General features: G+C 42.3%; 1 protein-coding gene across 1 annotated transcript in view; it reads right to left on the minus strand.

Moving 5' to 3' along the window:
- The window catches only part of LOC130122460 (protocadherin-15-like), a 299,505-nt gene that overhangs the window by 114,460 nt on the left and 167,041 nt on the right, over positions 1-18,004 (minus strand). Inside the window, exons 21-24 of the mRNA XM_056291387.1 lie at positions 17,415-17,645; positions 8,373-8,489; positions 3,149-3,289; positions 1,740-1,852 (exon numbers count right to left, since the gene is read on the minus strand). Coding sequence (XP_056147362.1) covers positions 1,740-1,852; positions 3,149-3,289; positions 8,373-8,489; positions 17,415-17,645 — 602 coding nt within the window. The remainder of the gene's footprint in view (positions 1-1,739; positions 1,853-3,148; positions 3,290-8,372; positions 8,490-17,414; positions 17,646-18,004) is intronic.

Here is an 18,004-nt window from a genome sequence, read left to right on the forward strand (position 1 = left end):
CGGGGAGTGCAGAAGAGAGTGCAGGCAGGATGGAGTGGGTGCAGAAGAGTGTCAGGAGTGATTTGCAGCAGAAGGGTACCAGCAAGAGTTAACGGCAAGGTTTACAAGATGGTTGTGAGACCAGCTATGTTATATGGTTTGGAGAGTGACACTGACGAAAAGACAGGAGGCAGAGCTGGAGGTGGCAGAGTTGAAGATGCTAAGATTTTCATTGGAGTGACGAAGAAGAACAGGATTAGGAATGATTATATTAGAGGGACCGCTCAAGTTGGACGGTTTGGAGACAAAGCAAGAGAGGCAAGATTGAGATGGCTTGGATATGTGTGGAGGAGAGATGCTGGGTATATTGGGAGAAGGATGCTGAATTTGGAGCTGCTAGGGAAGAGGAAAAGAGGAAGGCCAAAGAGGAGGTTTATGGATGTGGTGAGGGAAGACATGCAGGTGGCTGGTGTGACAGAGGAAGATGCAGAAGACAGGAAGAAATGGAAACGGATGATCTGCTGTGGCGACCCCTAACAGGAGCAGCCAAAATTAGTAGTAGTAGTAGTAGTAGTGCTGCGTTGTATGGCTCAACGTTACATCTCCATGTATCTTTAGATATCGGATGTTGTGTGACTAGTTTAACTCATCCTTCTCTGGAAGCATTGTAATTGGAGTGATTGAAAGTTAAACAACCAATCAGAATTAACCTTCTCAAATTCACTGATTGGTTGACTTTGTGGCACAACTGTAACTCTGTACCAGTTTGAGCGAGTGTGCTGGCAAAGTTGAGCACACACACACAGTGGAGATGTTGAGCGAGGAGAGAAACAATGTGAGCTACTGTGCAGCGTTTGCCAGCGCACCGAGTAAGAGTTTGTGAGAGGGCATTTGATTGTAACTGAGAGAGAAAAGTTACTATTGCACATTAATATGAATAATAGCAAACATGCAAATACATTCATTAAGCACAGAATAGATTATTGCTTGCTCAAATGAAATTATTCTTTACTTGCTTACAATTTCTCTTCAAAATATAATTTATGTGCTCCCAAAATCTATTTTCCTGTGCTCCAAATCCCCCGTTGCTCGCTCAGGAACAAGGCACAAATATAACGCTATATCTTTTCGGTGGGTGCTCGAGCACTGGAGCACCCATGGGATCGGCCCCTATGCTAACAGCAGCCTGAAAATCCATGATGAAAAGTAGCTGGCTACCAACAATCGTTGCACGGTGCAATAGTAAATAGCGCTACAGAGGGTGCTGCGTCATCACTTAAACCACCTTCAAGCGGAAAGCCCTGTTGTAATGGAAATGCAAATCCCAGCTGCGCTGCGCTGACACGCTGAGTCAATCTGAGTCTAGCCAAGCCAGTACATTTGTATGGAAAAGTGGCTGTTCTGCTCTCACCTCACATTCAGCTCAGAATGGGAACATAAACATGAGGGTAGGTGACACAGTAAGAAAAATAATAAGCTGTGTGAATAATCAATGGTAAATTCCATGGCTAAACAAAATACAAAAAGAGGTAGCGAATATATTATTTACCAAGTACTTAAATAATTACTAAGGTATTAAAGCAGCTGAATGGAGGATGTGGCCACAAATGTAAATGTATATCAAGGTGTTATCAAGGAGTCCCTGCATGCATCTTCTCCCTCTCTCCCACTTTCAAATACTATGCACAGTGTCCGAATCTAAATACACACACTTCACATACAAACGTCAATGCTGTTTGTCAGCATTGAGGTAGCATTACCTGTACTCCTCCTGGGTGAAGATGGGGATGCGGGAGGGCTGAAGGACAGTGATTTCCACCAAGGTACTGTTAAATTTCACCGGCTCTCCATCATCATAGGCTATCACAAACAACTGGAGAATACATAAACATGTACATGTTTAGAGTCAGACAGACAGATATACACACACACACACACACACACACACACACTTTTTATTATTATCACCCCCCCACTCTAAATCAGTACCATTTGTGGTTGCCAAGCATGTTTACGTAGACATGTCTGGCAACCTAATAACAAGTCAAGGCCAGCGAAATCAAATTTTGTGAGAAGCTGGCAAACATCCCAGAGACAGTATGAATCTATCGATCTACATTCATAGACCATGGAGACTGGAGCCGACCCGGGGGCAGAGAGCGATAGAATGACAGAGAAATGGAAAAACAGAGACAGAAGGAGATAAATTCAAGCTATGGAGAAATAAAAAAAAAAATGGGAGTGATGCAGAGAGTAAGGAAGGAGAAACACAGAAAGGGAAAATTAAGAAACTGTGTGGGTGTGTTAGAGAATCATCCTCATTAGGACCTAATATCCCACGGCACCAGCTCCACCATGGATATGCCACACTGAGGTCACCTCAATTCAATCAAATGACCACATGTGGTAGGCCTGATGTGCAGCTATGCAAAATAGAAGACATGAGAAAATCCAATATTGCAGGGCCACATGCATTTGGTCACAGATGCAAGGGCTGAGAATCCAGACAACATACCAGTAACACCCTCAAAGCTTTTCAGAAATGAAGAGCCCATCTGTTCAATATCTGCATATACCTAAGCCTCTGGTCCTCATTACTGCTAACATTAAATGAGCTTAGAAGATGCAGATGAAGTAAAAAGTCACCGAAAATTCAAGTCACAACTAACACTGCTCTAAATGAGATGCTGTTGTGGAAACATCATGTATCTTGTAGACATTAAAAAAAAATCTGTGATATGGGATTTAAACATCATCACGATAATTCTCATCAAATTAAAGACTGTTGCCTTTTGAAAGCTGAAAAACATAGTAGAGAATCCAAAGGAGTTGAATCAAGTGCAACTGGACTTGGTATATATCCGTGAAGACGTTTCGCCTCTTAGACTAGCTTGGTCTAGTCAGAAAGGCACGAACTGAGGAAGCCTCTTGGATGAGAAGCGAAACGTCTTCACGGATCTATACCAAGTCCAGTTGCACTTGATTCAACTCCTTTGGATAACCATGACCTGGATGAATGAGAACATTCACAGACATAGTAGTGAATCTTAAATGAGGTTTTTAATATATGTTTACAATAAAAAAAAAAAGATGATTATCTATAATGACTGAGTAGTGATGATTTGTAATTATGCTTAACACCAGTGCAGCCATCATCACCAAAACTCACTTTAAAAGTGACACTGGGCTCTTCATTGAGGTTGACCCGAGTGATAACCCTTCCAGATTCCTCCTCCACATCAAAGATGCTCCCGCTGTACGGCGACCTGTCCAAATCCACTCTGTAGCGGACAAAACTTGCCGGAGTTCCCTGGGCACAAGAGAGAAAGGAACACTTCATATACCAATGGATTCACTGTGGTACATACGGTTTGCAACACACGTAAAATATACCTTGACATAGCAGAGAAAGGAAAAAAATAAAATAACCTTAACCCAACCAGTGGCATTGACATTTCCTCTTTTCTCACTTCAGCGATTATCACAACACAGGGTTGTCATATAACAAAGATAAGCTGCTGTGACTTCAAAGAGACTGGCCTCCCTTCTGCGTAAACTGAAGGATAATCTGCCTTGCAAACCATTTATATACGCTAATGAGGCTTGGACTTTAATATGACCATTACATTAAAATTCATCACAATTCTTGATTGTGAATCCTCTCTGCAGCTACCTATCTTTTTTTTCCTGTCACATCCCTCTGGGCCAGAAACCCAGTCTGATTTTTTAACAAGCTTACTGAAGCACTTCTCTATAAGCTGAAATGGCTCAACTCTGTTGGGACAGAGTAAATCATGAGGCTAGAGGAGAGAAATAAGTCCCGCCGGAGCAGGAGCTCCCTGGTGAGGTTTACCCACAAGATGTATCTCCCTGAATACGAGACCATCACATTGAATTCAATGAGGGTATTCTTAAAAAAAAAAAAACCCAAAATAAAGTAAAAACTTTTTTTCTAAAAGGCCTGCAAAGTGTATTCAAACGTAAAACGGGGGGGGGGGGACTCATTTCATCCAAATTTCTGGAGATTATAGCAACATTTGACTGTAAGTATGCGAGCTCCACATCAGCCTCCTTCCTTCCCATCAAGCCCGACCCCTACAATTATAGCTTTAAAGTTAACTAAAAGTGCTTTGCCAAAGGCCAAACACATAAATAATAGTGTGCGTATCAGGGACACAAAATTTTCTCCGGTAGTTTGTTATTCCCAAGCCTGTATAACTATTCTGCCATTAAAAACCTCACTTGAAAGCACAGTTCAGCCCTTGGCCATATGGCCCAAGAAAAGTGGAAATGAAGGCTGAGTTTTCTTTTGAAAAGCAGAGAAGTTAAGTTTGAATCACAATACATTTAAAGTGCCTCTCAATTGTTTTCTTTCATTAACAGCTTTCTCAAAAAGTTTGGTCACAGTGACACTTGTACAACACTTACGAAAAGACCTAGCACTATGAGGGCATCCGGGTGGTGTGGCAGTCTATTCCGTTGCCTACCAACCCAGGGATCAACGAATCCCTGTGTTATCTCCAGCTTGGCCGGGCATCCCTACAGACACAATTGGCTGCGTCTGCGAGTGGGAAGCCGGATGTGGGTATGTGTCTCCTGGCCGCTGCACTAGCGCCTCCTCTGGTCGGTCGGGGCGCCTGTTCGTGGTGGAGGGGGAACTGGGGGGAATAGAGTGATCCTCCCACGTGCTACGTCCCCCTGGTGAAACTCCTCACTGTCAGGTGAAAAGAAGCGGCTGGCGACTCGGGGAGGTATGGGGTAGTCTGCAGTCCTCCCCAGATCAGCAGAGGGGGTGGAGCAGTGACTGAGATGGCTCGGAAGAGTAGGGTAATTGGCCAAATATGATTGGGGAGGAAAAAAAAAAGGAGGGGGGGGGGACCTAGCACTGTTGATACTGTGCCATCTAACTCTGATTTACTCCATTTCTTGTAGAGTGTTTTTTTTTTTTTTTTTATTCATAGACCATGAATGTTTTATGCCCTCTGCCGGGGTAAACGTCATTAACATTGCAGGAGACCAACAACAAAAAGCACATATTAGCCACTTAGCTATCTAAGAAATGTATGTTTAGATGATAGCAAAAGACAACTATTTCAGGGAGATGGTGACAAAGACGAATATCTATTAGGTTTATTTTTTCATTTTATCTAATACAACTGAATCTGCTTGTGGTTCGTGTAAAAATTAGGTCATGAATTTAAGACAAAGCTCGGAGACAGTGGGATGATGGTAGAGAGACATAAACCAGAAAAGTGGAGAACGAGCTGGGAGAATAGACAGCTGACTCAGTGTGCTAAAATAATTTCATTTGAAAGTATAATAAAGACTGTTAGATTAACAGGACCATACAGTGTTTGTTGCGTTTGTCTTGCCACGTTGTGTTTGCTCGAATCACGCGCAAATTGACCTTTAAGTTGAAAGGTCGAGTTTCACAGAAAAAAGTACAGTTGTTGTCTAGAAAAATCTTATTTGTCATAGGTTTGTGCTGACCTGGATATAGGGATTATATTGTCATTTTTTTCTGACACAGAAAGAAGGGAGGGGAAAAAAGAGTCTAAGTTAACTGTATGATCAGTTGAATACTTATACACATATGTCTCTTCATGCATGTGTGTGTGTGTGTGTGTGTGTGTGCTGGGTGTGGTACATGTTTTCATATTTCTATATGTGTGAATGTGTCTGCGTTTAGCGAGCGCCAGATTAAATACCGTGTTACTTAACGGGGGTGAGTATGACAGACGTGCCATCATTAAGTGCTTTGAGCTCCCAAATCCAGGTCAACAGAAGACTGGGTTAGTTTACGCCTGTTATGGAACCTAATCTCTATGTGTCTGTCAAATCTCTTTCCCTGTGGTTTCACATACACATCCTGTCTGCTCTCTGCTGTGCCAATGCTCTCACAATGAATTATGCTCCCCGTCTCTCTTGACAGTCCAGACAGACAGACATCTAGACCTATACATTTATGTCCCCCAGCATTTAGACACTGGTGTATCTCTCCGTTTAGGTGTTGTTCCTGCAACATCATAGTAATGTTGCTCCGGGGCGTCTGGGTGGTGTGGCAGCCTATTCCATGCCTACCAATATGGTGATCAGCAGTGCGAAGCCCCATGTTACCTTTGGCTTGGTCGGGCGTCCCTACAGACAAAATTGGCCGTGTCTGCAGGTGGGAAGCCGGATGTGGGTATGGGTCCTAGTTGCTGCACTAGTGCCTTCTCTGGTTGGTTGGGGCACTTGTTTGGGGGGGGGAGGTAACTGGGGGGAATAGCGTGATCCTCCCACGTGTTACATCCCCCTGGCAAAACTCCTCAATGTCAAGTGAAAAGAAGTGGCTGGTGACTCCTCCATCGGAGGAGGCATGTGGTAGTCTGCAGCCCGCCCTGGATTGGCAGAGGGGCAGAGCAGAGATCAGGATGGCTTAGAGGAGTGAGGTAATTGACCAAGTACATTTGGGGAGAAAAAAAAAAAGGGGGGGGATGTTGCTTCAGGACCATCATTGCAACAGACCAATCATGATGTTGTGCTGTCATGCCTTTGTGACTCGGGGAAAAATACAGTTGTGTCATCAGGTTGTGGATTAGCATGGGTAAGCTATCGGTTTGGTTGAGGTTAGCTATTGGCCAAGGTAAGGGTTAGATTGAGGTTATGTTAAGTTAGCTTCTGGTGTTTTTCCCAGTGTCGCAAATGCACATCACAGTGGGATTGGTCCGTTGTAATAATGGTCCTTGAGCAATGTTAATTATGATGTTGTGGGAACAACACCAACACAGCGATATCAGGTCATGCTTTAGAAAGTACAGAAAGCACACAAGCCCCCCTACCCCTGGTGGGATCCCAACTGCGGGAGGGTCACTAACATTAAGCATCCAGTCCAGATATGGGGACTCTCTCATATACCCACACATAACCAGCTGCTATTAGAAGGAATAGGATGGATGGGGGATTCTTATATTACCACATGACTGCAAATCTACATTCCAGAAACTTGTTAACTAAACACATACAGTAACTGCAGAAACCAATTAAGAGCAATGTGAGAGCTTTGAGAGCCAGCTGGCTTGTCTGATATATTCTAAAACCATTTTAAAACTTGAAGCAAGTCACGCCTCAGTCTCATCAGATCCGACTATGGCCTGATTCAATGAAGCAGCAATAATTGGTAACGCTGTCTTCGGGAGGGGGGTGGAGTCGGCTTGTGTTCGTCACATGAATGCGTCTGTGTGTGTCGGAAAAAGCAGTAGTTTGGCCTGGATTCACCTTGTCACGGAAGTGGCGAGGCGTCTCCTTCAAGACTGCCGGCCCGAGAGATGCAGTTGGCAAACGCATACAGTATGAGGCTGGGTGTTTGAACTAGAATAGAGATCGATTGGCCACTAAATTGGTAGAAAAAGGGAAAAATCAGAAATAAATTAAAATTAAAAAAACCTTGAAGCAAGGATAGGTGAAGTTAAGACTGCAGTACAATTTGCAAACTACTAATTTTGCTGAATAGAAACTTGTTATGCTGTCTGAAATACAATATTGGCAATCTTTGGTCTGTATGGCTCATTTAACAATGCAAAGTATTATTTATAGAGTAAAAATACCTCTACTTCACAAACAAGCAAAGAAAAAAAGAACAGGGAGGACAAGGAGTGGGAGAACATGCAGAATGCTGACTCACCAAGGGTTATAAAATATTAAGATAGGCAGGACTGCCAGTAAAGCCAGTTGAATTTAGTATGGGTTTGATGACCTGGAACCACATATTCGTGGGACAAAATAACCTGGTTTTCCTTTATTTATTAACTTGCAAATATATGTTTTCATCGTTAACTGCCTCGCTGTTACACTGACGGATTGGAAGCGAGGCCTTATAAAGTTACAAGGTTGTGTGTTGCACCAAATCACAAAAAAAAAAAAAAAACAATTAAAAAAAAAGGATTTCCATCGCTCCTGTGTAGCTTCATGTTATGATAGTCAAACAATTTCCGAGTATAACGGGGTGTCACGATTTCTCTGCACTGTATAATTTTGTTCCATATTTTGCAGATGGCAAAAAAAAATACTTCATAGCTCAAGTCCCGGGAGAGTCTCCTTAGATGTAATAAGTAAAGGAGTCTGAGGCACTGCAGAGGTATCAGTCGTAGCTGGTAGTTGACTCACACAAGTGAGCATGCTAAACAGGGACAATCGCAATTACAGCTACAAGTGTGTGAAACAGTAATGTCACATAGCTGTAATGAGTGCATCTACATCAAGTCTTACACTGAACTCATCCTCCATCAACTCCTACAAAAATAGCAAGACCAAAAATGGCTGATGTTCTGAAGACACTCTGTGTGACTCTAGCTGTTGAATACATACAGTACCGTATCATAATATTACATTGTTTTGTGGCATCAGCCACTCACCAGTGGGTCCTGGTCCTCAGCGAACACGGTCGTGATAACTGTTCCCTTTTCTGCGTTAGGTGCAACCATGCCCTTATACAAGGCCTGGCTAAAGACAGGGGAGAAGTCATTCATGTCCTGCAAAAGAAGAAAAAGACAAAAATATGAGCCTAACAACTGCTCTCACTGCTATTCTATTGCGTGGCGTATGGCTAAAGTACTGCAATTGCCATACAGTGTACAACACTCTAGGTCAACACAGTTTTACCTTCTTAGTGACTGTCCTATTTAAGTGGTTACAAAGAGAGGGCAGAAAAGATGGAGGCTGATATACTGCTTCAATGATGGATGACGATTGCCATTGTGAGGGTCAAATGAAATATGTAAGTCATTTCTTTTATAACTACTTTTGGCTGATGCTATCAGCATACTGAATGTGCAATATTGTAGCGGTGACAGTTCTATGACAGCTGATTTGTTTGATTTCAATTATTTCTGCCATCAAGTCTTTATGCATGCTCAATAATCCAGGTAAGAAAATCAAAGAAAGATGAAACAGTTCATCTGGATACAATGTTTATTGACAGATACATTTCATCACTCATCCAAGTGACCTCTTCAGTCTCAATCGACTGTAGGTATCCCCACCCTTATAAGCAATACAGTGGCATAATGACTGAAACCAATGATCAGTTTCATATGCAAATAGGCATGACCATTAACAAGAGTTTCAATGGCCATGTGTACTATTCACAGAGGATTTGGGAATATTTGCAATCACAGCATTATAATATGGTGACAGATGTATGACAGATGTGTATTTTGTACCACAGATTATACCCAGGGGAAGCGACACCTAGTCTGTATGGTTTACCCAAGATGCCAGTACGGCCTATTGTTTGTATGATTAACTCAGTGACCTATAACATCTGTAAGTTTCTTGCGTCTATTCTTAACAAATTGGTAGGCAATAATGGACATCGCATTGAGAACACTGTGGATTTTGTCGATAAGGTGAGGAACATCATTATGGAGGAGGATAAAACAATGGTCTCTTACGATGTTACGTCTCTCTTCACGTGTATTCCTGTTGATGAAGCAGTGGAGGTAGCCCATATGAAATTACAAAACGACCCACCCTTAGCAATAGGACCACTCTTAACACTGACCAAGTGTGTCTGCTCCTGAAGCTGTTTCTTCAGTCCACGTACTTCACATACAGGGAGCAGTACTATAGGCAGAGGCTTGGGTGTGTTATGGGTTCCCCAGTCTCACTTAGAAGCCTATGATAAGGCCCACCATGCAAGACATAACAGACCAACTCAAACAACATTTGTCTGTGACAAATGTGGATGATATTGTCACTCTAATGCAGGCCTGATGGCCCAGAGGTGTGCTTGCTGAGCTTAAACTGCATCACAGTCATCATCGTTTCGATGGACTGCTGAAGAAGTCTCACCTGTAGTGGCCAACTTGTACATGGAGGAAGTGGAAGAGGGCTCTGATGTCCTACCCAGGGACACCACCTAGCCATTGGTTCAGATTTGTGGACGACACTGGTTAAAATTCAATCTCAGGACGTACCACATTTGACCGACCACATTAACTTTGTGGGCAACCACATCAAGTTCCCCAGGGAGGATGTGAAAAATGGCAGGTTAGTGTCTTTATGCATGCTCAATAATCCAGGTAAGAAAATCAAAGAAGGTTGAATCAGTTTATCTGGATACAAAGTTTATTGACAAATACATTTCATCACTCATCTAAGTGACCTCTTTGAAACGGATGTGGAAATGACAGGTTAGCCTTCTTAGACTGAAACTGCAATTGGTGATGGGCGACATTTGATTGTTGACCAACACATACTGATCAGTACTTAAGGTTTGACTCTCATCATCCACCGGAGCACAATCTAGGAATCATCATGATGCTGTCCCACCGAGCTGACAACGTCCCTACTGACACAGTGACTGGGGAAGGGGAGAAATCCCACATTAAATAGGCCCTGGTTAAGAGTGGTTATCCTAACTGGGCATTTGTCAAAGCCAGGAAGACGCCCAAACAGTGCACCAGCTGATTGAAGAGAGGAGAAGGACAACAGCTGTCTAAGTGTAAACCAGTGGTGATTCCGTATGTGGCGGGAGTGTAAGAACAGTTGAGACGTGTATTTTCCAAGTATCACATCTCAATTTCTTTCAAACTCCAAAACACGCTGCTCCAGAATTTGGTCCATCCCAAGAGATCTGGTCCCTCGGCACAAACAGAGCCATACAGTGTACACTGTTAGTGCCAGGAGGATCGCTGTGACTTGTACATCGGGGAAACTAAACAGACACTGGCCAACAGGATAGCACAACAAAGGAAAGCTAATGTGTCAGGCCAGGACTGCACAGTCTACACCCATCTACAGGCCAGTGGCCACTCTTTCAAAGATGAGGATGTGCACATCCTTGATCGGGAGGAATGCTGGTTTGAACGGGGAGTCAAAGAAGCCATCTATGTGAAGAAGGAACGACCATTCCTGAACTGAGGGGGGGGGGGTGTGAGAGTAAATCTATCACCATCTTACAATGCTGTGGATCATAGCAACTATTCTCCAATCCTCTGTGAATAGTACATACGGCCATTGAAACTCTAGTTAATGGTCACACCTATTTGCATATGAAACTGTTTGTTTGTTTTTGTTGTTATGCCACTCTATTGTTTATAAGGGTGGGGATACTGCAGTCAGTTGAGACTGAAGAGGTCACTTAGATGAGTGATGAAACGTTTCTGTCAATAAACGCTGCATCCAAATGAACTCTTCCAACTTTCTTTGATTCTACTGTCAGGCCAAACTGTGTCCGGGCTGCCAAAATGTGTCCAGGTGACATCATCGCAATGCAATTGTGACAGCTCGCTTTTCTGACATTCCCAGGCAGTGTTCGCATGTTTGCTTGCCTCAGCATCGACAGAGATCGTGGCTAGATAAACACCTGCTTTACTTCAGAATTGTGATTTACCAGAGACAATATCGCTTCTAAGACATCAGATAACCCTTATATAATTTCCTTTTATAATGTGCTTATATTGTTTGCATTTGTTGCTTAACTCAGAATCAAGATTGCTAGCTAGCTAGCTTTAGTTTGCGTACCTGCTTTTATCTCAGAATCGTGAGGTTTTTAGAACATCTTTATTAAAAATCTCATCCACGCTACATAACATTAGCTAGGTAGTTTGCTAGCTAGCTAACAAGGTGATCAACCAGTAGATGAACGTTCACCTAAAATTATGTTTTTTTGTGCTTTTCAAAAAACATATCCTAATGTAAACAATTGCAATTCAAATATAAAAGGTGACCCTGCACATGTATTGTACGATGTAGCTAAAAAGAGTACACTATTAAACCTGATTTTGCCTGCAATATTACGACTCTATGAACTACAGCGAGAGAGGAATGTCAGGAATGCGAGCTGTCACGATTGCATTGCAATGATGTCACCCGGACACATTTTGGCAGCCCGGATACAATTTGGCCTGACACTGCCACCAAGGTACTAAGGATCAGTTACTTCAGATAAATTTGGAGTCTTCTCCCTCTCTAGTTCCGACCATGCCCCAGGATTTAATGAAGGACTTTAAAACAGTCCCAGCATTCTAGTACTGTACCGGGACTATCTAATATCTAACCAACACACCCACCCACAAACACACACACACACACACACACACACACACACACACACACACACACACACAGGCTTCAAATGCAACCATGATGCACCTTTAACACACTCAATGCAGTGGTAAATAATTTGTGTCTATCCTCAATGTGTTTGTGTATTTGTGAGTCGAAATGCCATCACAGAAAGAAGTTATCAAAAGAAAGAGATCAAACAATGACAATAAGGACGTGTGACATGAAATGGCATGGTGGAACAACCTGAACATAAAACTAAAGTGGATGGTTGACCACTTCAAACATGCACACATGAAGAAAACCTCACTCACAGAGCCAGCAGAATGCCATGACTCACGTATGAAAAGTAATCCTGAACTACGGAAAATAAAGCAGGTCACAACCTACTGCTAAAATTGTCTACTTTAGAGGACATGACAGAATTTTTGTTGGGGGGCAGCGATGAATAGCTCCAGAAAAAGCAATAAAAACAACAACTTAAAATTTATATAGTGCCTTTAAAGGGATCCAAGGACACTTTACACATAGTGGAAAAGACAAAACAAACAATACAACCCCTAATCAGAAAAAGTTGAGACAGTGTGTTAAATTAAAATTGAAAACAGTGATTTGTAAATGAGCTTTGACCTGTATTACGTTGAAGTCAATTAGCCTATTCACAAACTTGCCTCAGTGGGCTTTATAGCAATACAACATCCTTTATAGAAAACTATACAACAGCACATTATTTTGATGTTTTATCTCATGAATTTTGTTGTTTTTTCAAAATAAACATGTCAATTTTGATTCTTGTAACACATTTCAAAAAAAGGTTGGAACAGTAGAGCGTTTACCGCTTTGTAATGTTGCCATTCCCATTCCTTTTCACCACACTTAAAAGATTTTTAGGCACTGAAGACACCAAGTGATAAAGCGTTTCATGTGTAATTTTGTCCCATTCTTCCTGCAAACTTGTCTTAAGGTGTGCAACAGTACGGGTTCTTTGTTGTCTCATTTTGCATTTCAAAATGTGCCACATATTCTCTATTGGGGACAGGTCAGGACTGCAATGAGGCCAGTCCAGCACTGCACTCTCTTCTTCCACAGCCATGCCTTTGTAATGTGTGCAGAATGTGGTTGTCTTGTTGAAATATGCATGCGCGTCCTTGGGAAAGATGTTGTCTTAAAGGCAGCATATGCTGCTTCAAAATCTCTATGTACTTTTTGACATTAATGGTGCCATCACTGTAGTGTAAGTTACCCTTACCAAGGGCACTGACACAACCCCATACCAGGACAGACCCTGACTTTTGGACTTGTTGCTGATAACAGTCTGGATGGTCCTTTTCTTCTTTGGTCTGGAGCACACAGCATCCATTTTTTCCACAAAAAAAAACAAAAAAACAAAAAACAAAAAACAAATACAGATTCGTCTGATCATAATACACATTTCCACTGTGTGATGGTCCATCCCTGATGCCTCCGAGCCCAGAGAGTTCGACGTAGTTCCTGGACACGGTTAACATAAAGTTTGCTTTTGGCACAGTAAAATCTTATCTGGCATTTGTGGATGCAACTACATATTGTCATGCTTGACAAAGTTTTGTCAAAGTAATCCTCAGCTCATGTGATTATATTGCTTATAGATGAATGATGGTTCTTGAGGCAATGCCGTCTGAGGGATCGGAGAGCACGGTTATTCAGCTTAGGCTTGCGCCCTTGCCCTTTATGCACTGAAATTCCTTGAATCTTTTAATTATGTACCGTAGAGTGTGAAATATCCAAATCCCTTCCAATATTTCTTTGAGGAATATTTCTTTGTTTTTAAAAATTTCAATAATTTTCTCACACATTTATTGGTAAACTTGCGATCCTCGGCCCATCTTTGCTTCTAAAGGACTAGGCCTTTCTTGGATGCTGCTTTTGCACCAAATCATGATAATAATCACCTGTTGACATCACCTTTTTCAAATCACATCATTATTTAATTCTTTTACCTCATTACTAGCTCTAAATTGCCCCTCGCCTAACGTTTTTTTTGGAATGTGTTACAGGCCTGAATGGCAGGAATGGATCTATGTTTACAAATGAAATTAAGTTGACCAGACAAAACATGAAACAACTTGAGTTCACACTGTCTGCAATGAAATATAAGTCAAAGTAAAATTAGAAATCACTGCTCCCTTTTTTTAATGACAATTTCTATACTGTCCCATCTTTTTCCGAGTTGGGTTTGTACAAGAATGGAAAAAAAAATAGCAAAGCTTGCTGGGGATGATAGACGTGATTAGAGACCACCGGTCTTGGTGAACAGGTGAGTTTTCAGGAGTTTTTTAAGTGTCCAAAGAAGCAGCATTGCTGATCTCTGCCAGGAGAGTGTTCTAAGTGGTAGAGGCTGTCACACTGAAGGCTCTGTCCCCAAAAGTCTGCAGGCTGGTGTGGGGGATGTAAAGCAGGTCTGTGTCTGTGGACTGCAGATTCTGGGATGGAATATAGCGGTAGAGGAGGTCTGATAGGTACTGGGGGGGGGGCAAGGGCATGGAGGGATTTGTCGGCGAGGAGGAGGATTTTTTTTAGGAAATGCAGGACTTGACTGGAAGCCAGTGAAGGGGGATGAAGCAGGGGTGATGTGCTGCCAGGGCTTAGCGCGGGTGAAAACCCTGGCAGCTGAGTTCTGCACATACTGAAGTTTGTCCAGTGCTTTGCTGGGTACCCCGTACAGGAGTCCTTTGCAATAACCCAGATGGGAGGTGATGAAGTCATGGATGAAGGTCTCTGTTACGGAGTCCAAAAGTGATGGCCAGAGTCTGGAGATATTTTTGAGATGGAAAAAAACAAAAATAAAACAAATAACAAAACAGATTTAGTGATGGATTTGATGTGTGACTGGGATGAGAGTGGAGTCCTTAATGACACTCAGGTTCGAACTTCTGGGGATGGGCAGATGTCCATGTCGATGAGAATATCTCCAACCTTCCAGGGCAGTGCCTTGGGAGTCACAACCATGAGCTCTGTCTTACTGCTTTTAGCTTGAGTAGATTTGTTGAAGACATCCAGGTTTTTATTTGATGCAGACAGTTGACAAGGGTTTGTTGGGGGAGCTGAGTGGATCATTTAGTGCTGAGATACAGCTGTCTGTCATCAGCATAGCAATGGAAGCTTAAACCACGGTGGCAGATGATCTGACCAAGGGGGAGCATGTAGATGGTAAAGAGGAGGGGTCCAACCACAGAGCCTTGGGGCACACCTTGGTTGATGGGCTGGGGTGAAACTAGAGTCTCTGATGGTGACAAACTGTTTCCTGTTGGAGAGATATGACTCGAACCAGGAGAAAGCGGCATCGGTGAGGCTTAGGTATTCAGATACGTGGTTGAGGATGATGATGTGGGAAACAGTGTCAAAGGCTGCAGAGAGGTCCAGGAGGATGAGAATACTAATGTATTCTCATGGTACATGGTGACCAACTTAGCGACTTGTGGAGCATCCACTGAGGAGAAGGAAGAGAGGCAGTACTGAGGTAGGTATGCAGTGCTAACACAGAACAGGATAACATCCCCATTCCTTTTAATCACTCATCTCTTTCTGGCGATAAATATACACCAGACTGCTATAATATCATGTCACTTATAAATGAGCTGAAATAAATATGTTACAACCTTTCTTTTGTTGAATGTGACTCAAACCTTAACAAGCTTTCCACATATAGCTCAGGAATCCTTAAATTATCTTTGTCTATATATGCTTAGTTAATCATGTCTGAGTCATATTTCTGACAATTGTTGTTTGACCTAAATAGCACAGGACAATCTCTGTTTATGAGGAAGAGACTTTATGAGAACAGACACACATACAGATAAACCGGCACATGTCTTGCATTTTTGACGTGCAAGTATGGACAACAAAGTTTGCAGCTTCATTTTTGAACAACAAGACATACAGGACACCCAAGCCATCACTGTAAGGCATCCGGAAGAAGCAACAATACAATAACAAGGGGAAATCAAACACAAGTGACTTCAAATAACCCTCTAAAGTTGTTATATGAGGAAGGAAGTGGAATCACTGGAATTGGCTCCATCTCTAGTCCCCAGGAAGCCTGCATAAATCCATTAGGCTCACTCTAACTCATGTCTGCCGTTTCAAATTGTGTACGTAAGAGTTTGATAACGCCAGCTATGTCTTATCCTATCAAACACCACTCCTGGGTGTCAGCAAGAACATTGCATCAAAACGTGTCCTTATCAGAGGACAAACTCACTGTACAGGTAGACAGGCTGTGCAGCAAGCATGCTGGAATGAACTGCAATTCTTTCTACTATTTGTGTCCATATGAAAGCATTCTCTAACAACAAAGTGTTTCATGTTTGATTTGGTGGACTAAATATTTAGTTATAAGATCACGACAAAGTGCATAACATAAAAAGACAAATTGAGTGATACACAGACAGACAAGACAGACGCCCAAGAATGCACACACACACGAACACACAAATGCTCAGGCATACATACATATGCAGCACCACAACAGGGGTGTCTAATCCTTTCGTTTGGATTCAGCTGTTAATCTCTTGAAAGGTTGGAAAGGGAAAACCAACCTTCTGAAAATCCTGACATAATTGCAGTCTCAAAGCTAATGAGTCATTCAGACCTGGAATAGCACCTGGGTCTAAGGCACATATCCATCACCCCGACTTTGTCCTGTCAAACGTAGCTATATGAGGACAAGTGGGTTGTGAGCCAACATACCTTTTACATAAGAAATAATTCAAGTTTGGCCACTGAATAGCATAATATCAAGGACATCTTTCAGAACTGATGCCACGATAAAGGAAGAGTCATTCTGTATGAAGGCTTTTATTAAAGTGGATTCTGACTTTTGTGTAACATTATCTTGGCTACCAATCGCATCCAAAAATACAAATAACCTCTGATCTTACAATTCAAATCTGATCCTTTTTGTCTCAAAGCTGTGTATTGTGACTTAACTTGTGACCAAGGTTGTTTTTTTTTCCTCCACAAACCTGGTATTACTCCTTGAGTCAAATGAAAAAAAGGTTGAAGGACACTTGTATTATTGTTGTGAGATGAGATTGAATAGTCTACTGTTTGTCCTAAATGTTGTGTTTGAGCTTTTTGAATGACTGCATATTCTCTGTAAGAAAAGATACAACACCATCGCCTAACACTCCATGAATGTTCCTGTGGTACTTGTTCTCATAGACAATACCCTTCATGATATGTCAAGGCCGAGACAATAAACATCCTTGTGCTATTGGTGAAACTACTGGTAGCTTGCAATGTGTTCAGTGCTGTTGCTGTAGCTCCCGAGGAACCATGAGGACAGACAGTGAGTGAATACAAAACACCATGCAGGCTGGTGGGCTGAAAAAAGTCACTGCTCTTACCGTGATGCGAACCGTGACGGTAGCCAGCCCTGGGGGCATGACCCTGGCTTGGTCAAAAGCCTCCACCTGGAAAGTGTAGGTGGCCCCCATACCCATGGCTGAAAGGTCCTCAAAGTCCAGGGTCTGTAGCACAGCTAACTCCCCTGTGACAGGGTTCATAGAAAATAGCTGCCGGGCCGACTCAGTCTTTATCCGGTATGTGATATTGGAGAACAGGTCTGCATCCACTGCCTATGAGAGAAGGGGGAGGGAAATAGGAATAAGTGAAGGGCAATCGAGGAAATGTATGGAAGGACAGGGTTAAGATACAAGAGAATGAGAGAGATATATCGGTACTTGTCTCAACATGGGGTTATACTTTAGATGTAAAGTGAAATGTTGGCAGCAAAAATCTATTCTTTGATTATAACTATAATTATTCATTTTTGTGTCTGTGCATGTGTGTGGGGGATAATAAATCATTAATACATTTGGATGCCTTTTCTGTATCACATGGTAACTTTCAAAGTAGATCATAGCCTCTTTTGAATCGGCACATATTCCCACATCCAGTCCCTTATAGGCACAAATGTTCACACACACACACACAC

Source organism: Lampris incognitus, chromosome 13 (genome assembly GCF_029633865.1).
Source record: "Lampris incognitus isolate fLamInc1 chromosome 13, fLamInc1.hap2, whole genome shotgun sequence".
Taxonomy (NCBI): Eukaryota; Metazoa; Chordata; class Actinopteri; order Lampriformes; family Lampridae; genus Lampris; species Lampris incognitus.